The 16,626-nt window shown below is 31.8% G+C and overlaps 1 protein-coding gene across 1 annotated transcript; it reads right to left on the minus strand.

Annotated features, from left to right (window-relative positions):
• Window positions 1-11,408: 11,408 nt before the first annotated feature.
• On the minus strand, window positions 11,409-16,046 carry LOC119605670 (phosphate carrier protein, mitochondrial). The gene is made up of 4 exons (XM_037958919.1): window positions 15,893-16,046; window positions 15,139-15,541; window positions 12,697-13,037; window positions 11,409-12,625 (listed from the first exon to the last, which is right to left on the minus strand). The coding sequence occupies exons 2-4, from the start codon at window positions 15,511-15,513 to the stop codon at window positions 12,277-12,279; spliced, it is 1,065 nt and encodes a 354-aa protein (XP_037814847.1). The 5' UTR covers window positions 15,514-15,541; window positions 15,893-16,046; the 3' UTR covers window positions 11,409-12,276.
• Between the last annotated feature and the right edge of the window lie 580 nt (window positions 16,047-16,626).

Here is a 16,626-nt window from a genome sequence, read left to right on the forward strand (position 1 = left end):
ACTTTAAGTTTTAAGTGTATAAATCGGATGACATACATTTTTTTTCGGATTTCATCGTTCTAGGGTGTGTACTACAACAACAAACTTTTTTTTACAAAAAATTTTACTATGGCCGTGTATATAAAATGATATATAACTGCTATCGGACGATCTTGTGCACGATAAAAACCTATGTAGAACTTTAAGTTGGAAGTGTAGAAATCGGATGGCATACATTTTTTTGCGGATTTCATCGTTCTAGGGTGTGTACTACAACAACAAACTTTTTTTTTACAAAAAATGTTACTATGGCCGTATATATTAAATGATATATAACTGCTATCGGACGATCTTGTGCACGATAAAAACCTATATAGAACTTTAAGTTGGAAGTGTAGAAATCGGATGACATACATTTTTTTCCGAATTTCATCGTTCTAGAGTGTGTACTACAACAACAAACTTTTTTTTTACAAAAAATGTTACTATGGCCGTATATATAAAATGATATATAACTGCTATCAGACGATCTTGTGCACGATAAAAACCTATATAGAACTTTAAGTTGGAAGTGTAGAAATCGGATGACATACATTTTTTTCCGGATTTCATCGTTCTAGGGTGTGTACTACAACAACAAACTTTTTTTTACAAAAAATGTTACTATAGCCGTATATATAAAATAATATATAACTGCTATCGGACGATCTTGTGCACGATAAAAACCTATATAGAACTTTAAGTTGGAAGTGTAGAAATCGGATGACATACATTTTTTTTCCGGATTTCATCGTTCTAGGGTGTGTACTACAACAACAAACTTTTTTTTTACAAAAAATTTTACTATAGCCGTATATATAAAATGATATATAAGTGCTATCGGACGATCTTGTGCACGATAAAAACCTATATAGAACTTTAAGTTGGAAGTGTAGAAATCGGATGGCATACATTTTTTTCCGGATTTCATCGTTCTAGGGTGTGTACTACAACAACAAACTTTTTTTTTTACAAAAAATGTTACTATAGCCGTATATATAAAATGATATATAACTGCTATCGGACGATCTTGTGCACGACAAAAACCTATATAGAACTTTAAGTTGGAAGTGTAGAAATCGGATGGCATACATTTTTTTCCGGATTTCATCGTTCTAGGGTGTGTACTACAACAACAAACTTTTTTTTTACAAAAAATGTTACTATAGCCGTATATATTAAATGATATATAACTGCTATCGGACGATCTTGTGCGCGATAAAAACCTATATAGAACTTTAAGTTGGAAGTGTAGAAATCGGATGGTATACATTTTTTTCCGGATTTCATCGTTCTAGGGTGTGTACTACAACAACAAACTTTTTTTTACAAAAAATGTTATTATGGAAGTATATATATATTGATATATAACTGCTATCGGACGATCTTGTGCATGATAAAAACCTATATAGAACTTTAAGTTGGAAGTTTAGAAATCGGATGAGAAAAATTTTTTTCCAGATTTCATCGTTCTAGGGTGTGTACTACAACAACAAACTTTTTTTTACAAAAAATGTTACTATGGCCGTATATATAAATGATATATAACTGCTATCGGACGATCTTGTGCACGATAAAAACCTATATAGAACTTTAAGTTGGAAGTGTGGAAATCGGATGACATACATTTTTTTCCGGATTTCATCGTTCTAGGGTGTGTACTACAACAACAAACTTTTTTTTACAAAAAATGTTACTATGGCCGTATATATTAAATGATATATAACTGCTATCGGACGATCTTGTGCACGATAAAAACCTATATAGAACTTTAAGTTGGAAGTGTAGAAATCGGATGGCATATATTTTTTTCCTGATTTCATCGTTCTAGGGTGTGTACTACAACAACAAACTTTTTTTTTACAAAAAATTTTATTATGGAAGTATATAGAAAATTATATATAACTGCTATCGGACGATCTTGTGCACGATAAAAACCTATATAGAACTTTAAGTTGGAAATATACAAATCGGATGGCATACATTTTTTTCCGGATTTCATCGTTCTAGGGTGTGTACTACAACAACAAACTTTTTTTTTACAAAAAATGTTATTATGGCCGTATATATAAAATGATATACATATAACTGCTATCGGACGATCTTGTGCATGATAAAAACCTATATAGAACTTTAAGTTGGAAGTGTAGAAATCGGATGGCGTACATTTTTTTCCGGATTTCATCGTTCTAGGGTGTGTACTACAACAACAAACTTTTTTTTTACAAAAAATGTTATTATGGCCGTATATATAAATTGATATATAACTGCTATCGGACGATCTTGTGCACGATAAAGACCTATATAGAACTTTAAGTTTTAAGTGTATAAATCGGATGACATACATTTTTTTCCGGATTTCATCGTTCTAGGGTGTGTACTACAACAACAAACTTTTTTTTTACAAAAAATTTTATTATGGAAGTATATAGAAAATTATATATAACTGCTATCGGACGATCTTGTGCACGATAAAAACCTATATAGAACTTTAAGTTGGAAATATACAAATCGGATGGCATACATTTTTTTCCGGATTTCATCGTTCTAGGGTGTGTACTACAACAACAAACTTTTTTTTTACAAAAAATGTTATTATGGCCGTATATATAAAATGATATACATATAACTGCTATCGGACGATCTTGTGCATGATAAAAACCTATATAGAACTTTAAGTTGGAAGAGTAGAAATCGGATGGCATACATTTTTTTCCGGATTTCATCGTTCTAGGGTGTGTACTACAACAACAAACTTTTTTTTTACAAAAAATGTTATTATGGCCGTATATATAAATTGATATATAACTGCTATCGGACGATCTTGTGCACGATAAAGTCCTATATAGAACTTTAAGTTTTAAGTGTATAAATCGGATGACATACATTTTTTTCCGGATTTCATCGTTCTAGGGTGTGTACTACAACAACAAACTTTTTTTTTACAAAAATGTTATTATGGAAGTATATATAAATTGATATATAACTGCTATCGGACGATCTTGTGCACGATAAAAACCTATATAGAACTTTAAGTTGCAAGTGTAGAAATCGGATGACATACATTTTTTCCAGATTTCATCGTTCTAGGGTGTGTACTACAACAACAAACTTTTTTTTTACAAAAAATGTTACTATGGCCGTATATATAAAATGATATATAACTGCTATCGGACGATCTTGTGCATGATAAAAACCTATATAGAACTTTAAGTTGGAAGTGTAGAAATCGGATGGCATACATTTTTTTCCAGATTTCATCGTTCTAGGGTGTGTACTACAACAACAAACTTTTTTTTTACAAAAAATGTTATTATGGCCGTATATATAAATTGATATATAACTGCTATCGGACGATCTTGTGCACGATAAAGACCTATATGGAACTTTAAGTTTTAAGTGTATAAATCGGATGACATACATTTTTTTCCGGATTTCATCGTTCTAGGGTGTGTACTACAACAACAAACTTTTTTTTACAAAAAATTTTACTATGGCCGTGTATATAAAATGATATATAACTGCTATCGGACGATCTTGTGCACGATAAAAACCTATGTAGAACTTTAAGTTGGAAGTGTAGAAATCGGATGGCATACATTTTTTTCCGGATTTCATCGTTCTAGGGTGTGTACTACAACAACAAACTTTTTTTTTACAAAAAATGTTACTATGGCCGTATATATTAAATGATATATAACTGCTATCGGACGATCTTGTGCACGATAAAAACCTATATAGAACTTTAAGTTGGAAGTGTAGAGATCGGATGACATACATTTTTTTCCGGATTTCATCGTTCTAGGGTGTGTACTACAACAACAAACTTTTTTTTTACAAAAAATGTTACTATGGCCGTATATATTAAATGATATATAACTGCTATCGGACGATCTTGTGCACGATAAAAACCTATATAGAACTTTAAGTTGGAAGTGTAGAAATCGGATGACATACATTTTTTTCCAGATTTCATCGTTCTAGGGTGTGTACTACAACAACAAACTTTTTTTTTACAAAAAATGTTATTATGGAAGTATATATAAATTGATATATAACTGCTATCGGACGATCTTGTGCACGTTAAAAACCTATATAGAACTTTAAGTTGGAAGTGTAGAAATCGGATGGCATACATTTTTTTACGGATTTCATCGTTCTAGGGTGTGTACTACAACAACAAACTTTTTTTTTACAAAAAATGTTACTATAGCCGTATATATAAAATGATATATAACTGCTATCGGACGATCTTGTGCACGATAGAAACCTATATAGAACTTTAAGTTGGAAGTGTAGAAATCGGATGGCATACATTTTTTTCCGGATTTCATCGTTCTAGGGTGTGTACTACAACAACAAACTTTTTTTTTACAAAAAATGTTACTATAGCCGTATATATAAAATGATATATAACTGCTATCGGACGATCTTGTGCACGATAAAAACCTATATAGAACTTTAATTTGGAAGTGTAGAAATCGGATGGCATACATTTTTTTCCAGATTTCATCGTTCTAGGGTGTGTACTACAACAACAAACTTTTTTTTTACAAAAAATGTTAATATAGCCGTATATATAAAATGATATATAACTGCTATCGGACGATCATGTGCACGATAAAAACCTATATAGAACTTTAAGTTGGAAGTGTAGAAATCGGATGGCATACATTTTTTTCCGGATTTCATCGTTCTAGGGTGTGTACTACAACAACAAACTTTTTTTTTTACAAAAAATGTTACTCTAGCCGTATATATAAAATGATATATAAGTGCTATCGGACGATCTTGTGCACGATAGAAACCTATATAGAACTTTAAGTTGGAAGTGTAGAAATCGGATGGCATACATTTTTTTCCGGATTTCATCGTTCTAGGGTGTGTACTACAACAACAAACTTTTTTTTTACAAAAATGTTACTATAGCCGTATATATAAAATGATATATAAGTGCTATCGGACGATCTTGTGCACGTTAAAAACCTATATAGAACTTTAAGTTGGAAGTGTAGAAATCGGATGGCATACATTTTTGTCCAGATTTCATCGTTTTAGGGTGTGTACTACAACAACAAACTTTTTTTTTACAAAAAATGTTAATATAGCCGTATATATAAAATGATATATAAGTGCTATCGGACGATCTTGTGCACGATAGAAACCTATATAGAACTTTAAGTTGGAAGTGTAGAAATCGGATGGCATACATTTTTTTCCGGATTTCATCGTTCTAGGGTGTGTACTACAACAACAAACTTTTTTTTTACAAAAAATGTTACTATAGCCGTATATATAAAATGATATATAACTGCTATCGGACGATCTTGTGCACGATAAAAACCTATATAGAACTTTAAGTTGGAAGTGTAGAAATCGGATGGCATACATTTTTGTCCAGATTTCATCGTTTTAGGGTGTGTACTACAACAACAAACTTTTTTTTTACAAAAAATGTTAATATAGCCGTATATATAAAATGATATATAAGTGCTATCGGACGATCTTGTGCACGATAGAAACCTATATAGAACTTTAAGTTGGAAGTGTAGAAATCGGATGGCATACATTTTTTTCCGGATTTCATCGTTCTAGGGTGTGTACTACAACAACAAACTTTTTTTTTACAAAAAATGTTACTATAGCCGTATATATAAAATGATATATAACTGCTATCGGACGATCTTGTGCACGATAGAAACCTTTATAGAACTTTAAGTTGGAAGTGTAGAAATCGGATGGCATACATTTTTTTCCGGATTTCATCGTTCTAGGGTGTGTACTACAACAACAAACTTTTTTTTTACAAAAAATGTTACTATAGCCGTATATATAAAATGATATATAAGTGCTATCGGACGATCTTGTGCACGATAGAAACCTTTATAGAACTTTAAGTTGGAAGTGTAGAAATCGGATGGCATACATTTTTTTCCGGATTTCATCGTTCTAGGGTGTGTACTACAACAACAAACTTTTTTTTTACAAAAAATGTTACTATAGCCGTATATATAAAATGATATATAACTGCTATCGGACGATCTTGTGCACGATAAAGACCTATATGGAACTTTAAGTTTTAAGTGTATAAATCGGATGACATACATTTTTTTCCGGATTTCATCGTTCTAGGGTGTGTACTACAACAACAAACTTTTTTTTACAAAAAATTTTACTATGGCCGTGTATATAAAATGATATATAACTGCTATCGGACGATCTTGTGCACGATAAAAACCTATGTAGAACTTTAAGTTGGAAGTGTAGAAATCGGATGGCATACATTTTTTTGCGGATTTCATCGTTCTAGGGTGTGTACTACAACAACAAACTTTTTTTTTTACAAAAAATGTTACTATGGCCGTATATATTAAATGATATATAACTGCTATCGGACGATCTTGTGCACGATAAAAACCTATATAGAACTTTAAGTTGGAAGTGTAGAAATCGGATGACATACATTTTTTTCCGGATTTCATCGTTCTAGGGTGTGTACTACAACAACAAACTTTTTTTTTACAAAAAATGTTATTATGGAAGTATATATAAATTGATATATAACTGCTATCGGACGATTTTGTGCACGATAAAAACCTATATAGAACTTTAAGTTGGAAGTGTAGAAATCGGATGACATACATTTTTTTTCCGGATTTCATCGTTCTAGGGTGTGTACTACAACAACAAACTTTTTTTTTACAAAAAATGTTATTATGGAAGTATATATAAATTGATATATAACTGCTATCGGACGATTTTGTGCACGATAAAAACCTATATAGAACTTTAAGTTGGAAGTGTAGAAATCGGATGACATACATTTTTTTCCGGATTTCATCGTTCTAGGGTGTGTACTACAACAACAAACTTTTTTTTTACAAAAAATGTTATTATGGCCGTATATATAAATTGATATATAACTGCTATCGGACGATCTTGTGCACGATAAAGACCTATATGGAACTTTAAGTTTTAAGTGTATAAATCGGATGACATACATTTTTTTCCGGATTTCATCGTTCTAGGGTGTGTACTACAACAACAAACTTTTTTTTTACAAAAAATTTTACTATGGCCGTATATATAAAATGATATATAAATGATATCAGACGATCTTGTGCACGATAAAAACCTATATAGAACTTTAAGTTGGAAGTGTAGAAATCGGATGGCATACATTTTTTTCCGGATTTCATCGTTCTAGGGTGTGTACTACAACAACAAACTTTTTTACAAAAAATGTTACTATGGCCGTATATATAAAATGATATATAACTGCTATCGGACGATCTTGTGCACTATAAAAACCTATATAGAACTTTAAGTTGGAAGTGTAGAAATCGGACGGCATACATTTTTTTTCCGGATTTCATCGTTCTAGGGTGTGTACTACAACAACAAACTTTTTTTTACAAAAAATGTTACTATGGCCGTATATATAAAATGATATATAACTGCTATCGGACGATCTTGTGCACGATAAAAACCTATATAGAACTTTAAGTTGGAAGTGTAGAAATCGGATGACATACATTTTTTTCCAGATTTCATCGTTCTAGGGTGTGTACTACAACAACAAACTTTTTTTTTACAAAAAATGTTATTATGGAAGTATATATAAATTGATATATAACTGCTATCGGACGATTTTGTGCACGATAAAAACCTATATAGAACTTTAAGTTGGAAGTGTAGAAATCGGATGACATACATTTTTTTCCGGATTTCATCGTTCTAGGGTGTGTACTACAACAACAAACTTTTTTTTTACAAAAAATTTTACTATGGCCGTGTATATAAAATGATATATAACTGCTATCGAACGATCTTGTGCACGATAAAAACCTATGTAGAACTTTAAGTTGGAAGTGTAGAAATCGGATGGTATACATTTTTTCCGGATTTCATCGTTCTAGGGTGTGTACTACAACAACAAACTTTTTTTTACAGTTTTATTATGGAAATATATAGAAAATTATATATAACTTTAAGTTGGAAGTGTAGAAATCGGATGGCATATATTTTTTTCCTGATTTCATCGTGCTAGGGTGTGTACTACAACAACAAACTTTTTTTTTACAAAAAATTTTATTATGGAAGTATATAGAAAATTATATATAACTGCTATCGGACGATCTTGTGCACGATAAAAACCTATATAGAACTTTAAGTTGGAAATATACAAATCGGATGGCATAATTTGTTTTGTGGATTTCATCGTTCTAGGGTGTGTACTACAGCAACAAACTTTTTTTTACAAAAAATGTGACTATATCCGTATATAGAAAATTATATATAACTGCTATCGGAAGATCTTGTGCACGATAAAAACATATATAGAACTTTAAGTTGGAAGTGTGGAAATCGGATGGCATAATCTGTTTGAGATTTTAGGTAGGGTCAACTGTGGACCGACCCTTACAAAATTCAACAGATAAATTTTGTTTCATATAAAAGTTGTTGTCGAATTTTATAGCTATTTTTTTAAGCCAGTTATGAGTGGTAGTAATTTCCCGAGGTGGACCTATATCGGGGATAGGTTAAATTATGGACCGATCCCTTAAATTAGACAAAACGATGTTGACTCCTTGTTTATGTGGAATTTCTTTGCTATATTGGTATTTTTATTACAATTATTGGAGTTAATATCTTTTTCTGAAGGGGAACTTATATGGGGGTAGGGTCAATTTTGAACCAACCCAGAAAGGTTTTGGGAATATTGAAGCTCAATAATAAACTCCATCAACTAAAAATATTTTGGCAAATATTGGCTAAGATCCTAGTCTATACTTTTATGGATTTTAGACCAATATTTCGGTGTAAAAGTTCCTTGGCTCCCTGATGAGTTTATCGTATAGCGATATTGTCCATTTTCAATAACAAACTCAATCTTAGACTGTAATAAGATCCCAGCATATACTTTTATGGATATTAGACCAATATTTCAATGTTTTACAAACGGTGTAAAATGTTCCTTGAGTCCCTGGTTTGTGTCTTCCAAGTGGTGATTTAGCGATCTTGAAAGTGACGGAACTAATAGGGAATCACATTGTTCGCCGGTCTCTGGTAAGATTTTAGGTTGATAGTCATGCTGCACTTAAAGCATTAATATGTCATAGCTGTATTTTTGCATGGTCGTAGAATGAAGAAAATATCTAAGTATTATTATGAGACCGTTTACAATAAGGCTGTGTTGGGTACCAGGAACCTGCAATATACACAAATGAGGTATCTGGCGAACTGATACGATGAGGCTCGAATCTTGTCCCATATGAACGGAACAGGAAGTTAAAGCCACCCTTTTTTCATTTTTTAGGTTGATCTCCGATGGATTCCGTGACTCTTTCAACCATTCATGGAATATAGAATGAATTGCACATTATATATGGCCGTTTTAAAAATACTTGATTCTAATGAAACCGGGATTATTATTGGGGTAGATGGTGTACACCAAGAACACTTGCACTGGCTACAAAACATTATTAAAATACATAAATTTTTCTTAGCACAAAATAAATATGTCTAGTAATTTGTTTTTGTTTCATTTGTTTACGTTTTTACAGAAACTCACCACACAACAATCAAAAACAGCTGTTAGGGTTTGCTGTTTTATCAAAAGGTTGTTTTATTAACGGGTATAATAAAAGTTGTGGAAGTGGAAATGTCGAATAGTTGTTTCAACAGTTTCAACACTATAGTGGGGAATTATGGGTTTGTGCTGATGTTTATAACACCCAGAAATTTTCGTCCTACACCCACCTTAAAGTATACCAATCGGCTCGGAATTTATTAAGCTATGTCCGTCAGTTTATCCATGTAAACCTTGTGCGCACGCTATAGTTCGTACTTTTCAAGATAATTTGATGAAATTGGACACATACTTTTCCTTTGGCCCAAAGACGAAGCCTATTGATGAAATCCGTCCATTATTTCGCCTAATCCTGTACCCTAAGAATAGAGCTTTTGAGGTTATAATTATGCTATGTACTTGACATTCGCATTTCGGGTCTGAGTTAGAGAACAACTCTCGCGTCATCGCCATTAATTTTTTAAGGACGGTCAGGTTTGTGTTTGTTGTCTGGCTTTCGACGGAGTTTCATCTCACTTGCACTTGTGTGATGCACTACTTAGTGTAACTGTGCAATTATACATTGTCTGCATCAGCATCATGCTGTCGTTTTACCTCGAAGTGAGGTTATGTTTTGACTGGTGGAGACCATAAAACACTCAAACCGTTTATACCCTGGTGGAGACCATTAAAACTCAACAGTTTATACCCTGGTGGAGTACCATCGAAAACTCAAGATTTACTTAGCGTTTGAAGGTTCCCGGCTTCCTATATAATAAGCTCTGCCATTCACTATTAAACGCTATTGACACTGCAAATAGGACCATATTTACCTTTGCCCCCATATAACCCCTCTGTCAGAAAATCACTTTTTTGGCAACAAGTAAAATGCTTTATTATTAGAAAAATAATTCACATTTTTAACATACTTACTGGTGTAGGGTTTCATATGATCGGCCATATCCAACTATACATTCTTAGTTGTTGTAGTAACAGACGACTGTGGCCGATAGTTGTTTTTTGAAATTAGAATAATAAAACTTAATTATTTGAGTTTGTGTCGGTGGGTGGTCTATGCGGGGCAAATTTGTAGACCTAGCGAGACAATTGAATAAATGCACCGTGTCATGAGAACTTTGATGACAAGCAGGGCAACGATTTAAAGTGCCTGAAACGATTCGTTCACGGTAGCAGTTGAGGAAACTGTGCCAGCCAGATCTTAATTTTGCCATGATGGTTCTAGAATGCCTGAGTAATTGTCTCTCACAATTCCAGATCGTTCATTTAGGACTCTGTTGCGTCTGTAGTGATTATTGGCCTCAGTGACCGCCATTTGATGCAACATGATGATTCTTACTTGTATTACGCTGCAGTGTTGAAATTTAGTGAAAGTTTCTGAAAGTTTATTTTAGCCAAAATGTGAATCTTCCGATTTTCTTGAACGAACAAAAAAATGGAATCGTAAAAACTACGACGGAGCTTATAATCAAAATGCAGAATATCAAAATTATCAAACTGAGAAATTGTCGATTCGAGTTGAAATGCAGGGTTGGTTAATCTGTAACTCGATTAGAAAGCAAAATTGTTCGAATTTGTATGTCAAATACGCTGTGTTTTGAAAGCTTTTTCTATCAAATCGATTTACAATATAACCACCCGCCAGAACAGGAGAGAGCTTTTTCTTTTAATACTACAGTTTAAAGTTGTCCCAACAGTTATATGGAATTTATGTTAATTTTGAAAGCTTTTTCTTTCCAATCAAAATACGTAGCAACAAACCAACCAATTTTTAACAAATTCAATAAAAACACATTTCATGTATAGTTTTCATATATTTCACCGGCTCTGACATTTTATTTAAATCTTTGTTTTATCGATACTGTTTAGTTTAGGGTCCGGGGCTAGTTTACATAAACTTATAATAATTCACATAAAATGAATTACAAAAAAAGTATAATCACATTTAAATACAAACTAATATCAACAATGACACTAAAAAATAAAATTTAACAAACAATAAATTGCATTAGCAAACAACAACAACAATTCCTGATAATGTAATTGTGTTGGTAACAAAATGTTTTGAGTATAGAAGAACAGTTAGTTAATGGGGGAGGGCTATTAAGCTGGGATGAAGTTCTTTTTTCTGGGGGGAGTTGTTAAAAACAATACAGCTTAAAAATTAAGTTAAGAAAAAAAGTAAACTTTTAAAAGCTTAAAGAAATGCATTTAATAGAATAGTTTTGAATGGAATGAAAAATGTTCACTTTCATCAAATAGAAATAAATGCCTTAACTAACTGAAAAATTATTATTATTTCTACTCTAATGCCCCTAAGTTAGGACCAGTGTGTCCTTTATTGACTGTTGTAGAGTTTTTAAAAGTGTTAATGCAAATTTGTTGTTTTGTTTTCATTAAGCCGGTTAATAAAGAAAAGTGTTAGATGTTGTTGTTTTTGTTGTCTCGCGGCCTGTAATTGTCTTGCAACTAGAATTGCGTTTATGTTTTATTAGTTTAGATAATAATTTAAATTTGTTTAACTTGGGTTTTTGTTTTGTTTTTGTATTAATTTGTTTGTTTTCTTGTGTATCTAATGAACTTAATTAAAAGAGCTTATTTAACGATGAGTTTTGGGAGATAATATTAGTAGTAAGTTATTAGTTTACTGCTGCTAATAATAATGCTGCTTATTGGCTCTTCTCGAGCTTGGCCTTGAGGGAAGCGGGCATCTCTGGTGGTGGGGGACGGGGCAAAGCCAAAGCAACCTTGACACCATCATAGATGAACCATTGCAAGGCAGTCAATGTACCGATCATAATGATACGTGGCATCAAACCGTTCCACATACCCATGAAGCCCAAGGATTTGGCGACTTGAATGGCAGTAGAGCCCTTGGCTTGATTCAATTTGGAAACAACAACATCAGCTGGGTGAGAAACAACAGCACAGAAGACACCGGCAATATAACCAGCAGCAAAGGTGACAACCAATTGTTCACCCTTGGAGCATTCAGCACGTGGCTTGGGAACAACGTGTCTAAAGAGAAATAAGAAAACAAAAATTAATATGAAGGCAAATTTGTTAGTGAAAATGAGTTACAAACTTACTTGTACAACAATTCCACGGTCTTTTCGAAGCAAGCGAACTTCATCATGGTGTAGGGGATTTGTCTCATCCACAATGGCACCAAACCCTTGTAGAAACCGGCAATACCTTCTTCCTTGGCGATTCTTGGCATAGCTTCACGCATAGTGTTAGCAAAGCCAGGTGTGGTTTGGATCTTAACCTTGGCAGCTTCGAAGGGAGCCAAAGCAATATCAGCAAAGAATTCAGCTGAAGCAGAGGCAGCCAAATACAAGTAGGTACGGTACAAGTAGGCATTTTCTTCACCCAAAAGATCAGAGTAGTATACTTTGAAGACTTCGTAGAAACCGAATTTGCAGAGACCCTATAGGACGAGAGAAATTAAGATTAATAGAGCAATTAAAACCTGAAATACTTTTGTACAAGGGAAATTGTTGTTAATTTTATTGGGAATATCTTAGGGACAAACACTATTTCTATGTTAAAAAGCTTTTTAACCAAGAACCACCTGACTTAATCAAGGCCCTTAACTAAGCATTTAATAAATTAATGACTAACAAACACAATTTTTATTTTCCAGTTTTACGTTGCGTTAAATTGATAAGATAATGTGATATAATTTAGATAAGAATTATAATATATTAGATCACATTGTTAAAACATGAATGACAAAAAATTTCTATTTGCATAAATAGTTAATTTACAATTAATAAAACAGCTGTGAAAAGAATTTTCTATGCCAATTAACGCCTTAACACTTTAGGAATGTATTAAGAGTTGGAAAATTTTTTATTGATACCACAAAACAATCCAAAATTTTCATACATTTAGCACTTTTTATTAAGAATTGACGTATTATTGTTATCACATTTCCTTGTGTATTTTTTTTTTGTAAAATACGATTAGGAAATTTGGACTTTATTATTGATTACTACTTAAATGTTGTTAGAATTCTTTATTTAGTTTATAAAAGTCATTGTTAGTGTTATGCAAAAGACCCAGACATGCTAATCGATAAAAAAAACTTATCTTTTATGAGAGTATTTCATTTCATGTTTTGCTTTTTCAAGATTTTGTTAAAACTGCTTTGTGTTTGTGGTACTTTTTTTGTAATTAAATTTGAAAACTTTTGAAATATAATGTAGAAACACATTTTTAAACTTTTTAATGAATCTACTTTGTTACAAGATATGAAATCTATTGAAATTTTTTGTATAAAACTTGCAACTTGAAACAATTTTCTTTAAGCATTACATAATTGAATTACAATTAAAGCTATTTGCAATACCTCAGCATACTCTATATGTATTAGATTTTTAAAAAATCTTGCAAATTATAACTTGAGACCGTGAAAGTGTTAACTAGTTTAACGCAGACATATATTTTTAGTTTAAAATTTTTATAAAATTATTTAAGATTTCCAATTTATTCGGATCTGAGCTCGTTAGTTTTAGTAATTCTCCTGAGAATCACATTGAAAACAACACTTAGCAAATTGTAATGCATTTTCTGAATGTGATATAACATCTATTAAGCTCATTATTATTAATAAATAGATTATGGGAAGTGCAATAGCAGATCTCTATGTAGTATATTTCTTGTAATGTTTGAGTTGGACAAAATTTACTTATGTTTGTAATGGGTATTATATTCCCAATATCAGCTATGATTGTTAACATAGAATTTTCTCCTTTATACTTGATACAACAGCAGAATGGAATGCATTTTCGGTGCAGCTAAGGCCTCTCATTAGCATTCTTACTGAGACACATATTAGTGTCATTTGTAAACATCGTAAATGGAATTTGTATGGGAATTATCTTTGAAAAACCACTCCCTAATAATAAAATCTTGTAAAATTTAAACAAAATTCTAAATTTTATGGAAATTTATATCTTTAATTACATCGAATATATTTACTCCCTTTTCTAAATATATCTTCATAACAATTTTTGAATATAATTTGTATTAAAGTGAGGGGGAGGAAAGAGATTAACAATATAACACCCTTAAATCATTAAAAGGAGATTCTATTCAAATTTAATTAAGATTTCAAATAAAACTATAGAAAAAAACACATTTAGTAAACAAATTATGTAAATTACATAATAATTAACATAAATCAATTATTTAATATAAAAATATTTATATTAAACTAAAAATAAGACCAAAATAAATTGAAATTGCGTAGTTGGAAACAAACAGATGTACACATAATATAAATATGTATTTATATACATACATATATACACATTTTATTGTTATAAATGTTTACCTATTTTCTTTTTAGAAAATTTGCTAAATCAATATTTATTTTTCCCAACAAAAACAAAAGATTACAAATTGGCGTCGGCCCTAAAACATATGACATAACAATTTCAACTAATTTACCTAAACAACAATTAGATAATTCCCAAGCATTTAACCATTAAACAAGGATAAATAATAATGTAACTTCAACTTACTTGAGCGGAATAACCGAAGAAGGTAGGAGCCCAACCCTTGGCCAAACCACGAGCACCCTCCTCAGCTACGGTAACCTTGAAGCCATGGAACAAGTTCTTGTATTTGGCAGCATCGACTTGCAAACGGCACTTGACCAAATCCAAAGGTACGACAAAAGTGTGAGTAGTACCACAGGACAAGACACCACCGAGGGCGCACAAGGCAAAGTATTTGTTTGAGCCAAATTCGCAAGACTCACCGGCAGCAGCGGCGGCAGCTTGGATTTGACGGCCGGGCACTGGGCCTTCACCGTTGACTGGTGTGGCACATTCCACCTTGCTGAAAGGAGTGCGGAATGGCGAATTCTTGGCAGCTTCTAAGAGTGATGAGAACATTATATTCTTTTTGTCTTTAATCGGCAAACTGTAATGGAAATATAAAAAAATTCCAAAAATAAAATTAATAAATTTTTAAAATATAACAACTTAATAGCAAAAACAATTTCAATGTCACTAATTCATCTTGACTCATGCCAAATTTCAATTTTTTTAATATCTTTTCATATTTGCACTTTATAATTTTATAGGTTACATAACGTGGAAAAATTTTCTTTCATGTTAATAATTGCTTTTCTTTCTACTATTTATTATATTTTGCAATTAATTTAAAAATCATGGAATTTGTATAAATTTTTCTTAAAATTTTTTACTTTTTATCTATTTTTATTTATTATGCAATTAATATGAAAATTTTTATTAATTTTAAAGCACTTACAAAAATTTGCACCAGCCACGGGACACGAGAAACGAGACTTAAAAGAAGATTTTCTCCAAATTCTCCAGATGGCAAATTTTTCTCCGCCACGGAGCGTCAGAGCCCTGCGCTGACAAATATTAACGGCGGTGGCCGCTGAAACAAAAAATATCGTCGGCGTCTTAAAATTTACTGTAAGCTGGCTAAGTTCTCAAATACGCTTAATTTTTAAAGTTTCAAAGATTTTAAATAAAACGGAATCGGAGAGATAAAAAAGTGGGATTTTGTATATAATTTTTAACAACAAAAATTATCAGAAAATCCATAGTATTACCACAGGGTAAACAGAGGAGTTACGCGGAAAAAAACTATTTCTATATCATTCAACACAAGTTTCACACTATTTTTTTAGCTGTAGTTTATATATCTCTTCATGCACAGGTTTCACAAAAGCTAGACAACATCTGATTTTAGACTTTTTTAAACGTCAAAGGTGACACCTCTGTATACTTTGTGGTATTACTACGCGTACGTTGAAAAAAGATATCCCACTCGCATTCCATTATGGGACTATAAAGACCTTAAAGTAAATTCGTCTAAGATTTCGTATGAGCAAAAAAGGAAAAAATGGGTTTTTGAGGTTTTTTTATATATATATATATATTTTTTTTAAAATTAAAATAAGAGATTTTTTGGAAACATTGAAGAAATAGCTATTTGAACTTCTTTAGACCAATAGGTGGAAGTTACACACA

This window comes from Lucilia sericata, unplaced genomic scaffold (assembly GCF_015586225.1).
Source record: "Lucilia sericata isolate MDLA Ls3-8-SP2 unplaced genomic scaffold, ASM1558622v1 Contig000508F_arrow, whole genome shotgun sequence".
In the NCBI taxonomy this organism is placed as follows: Eukaryota; Metazoa; Arthropoda; class Insecta; order Diptera; family Calliphoridae; genus Lucilia; species Lucilia sericata.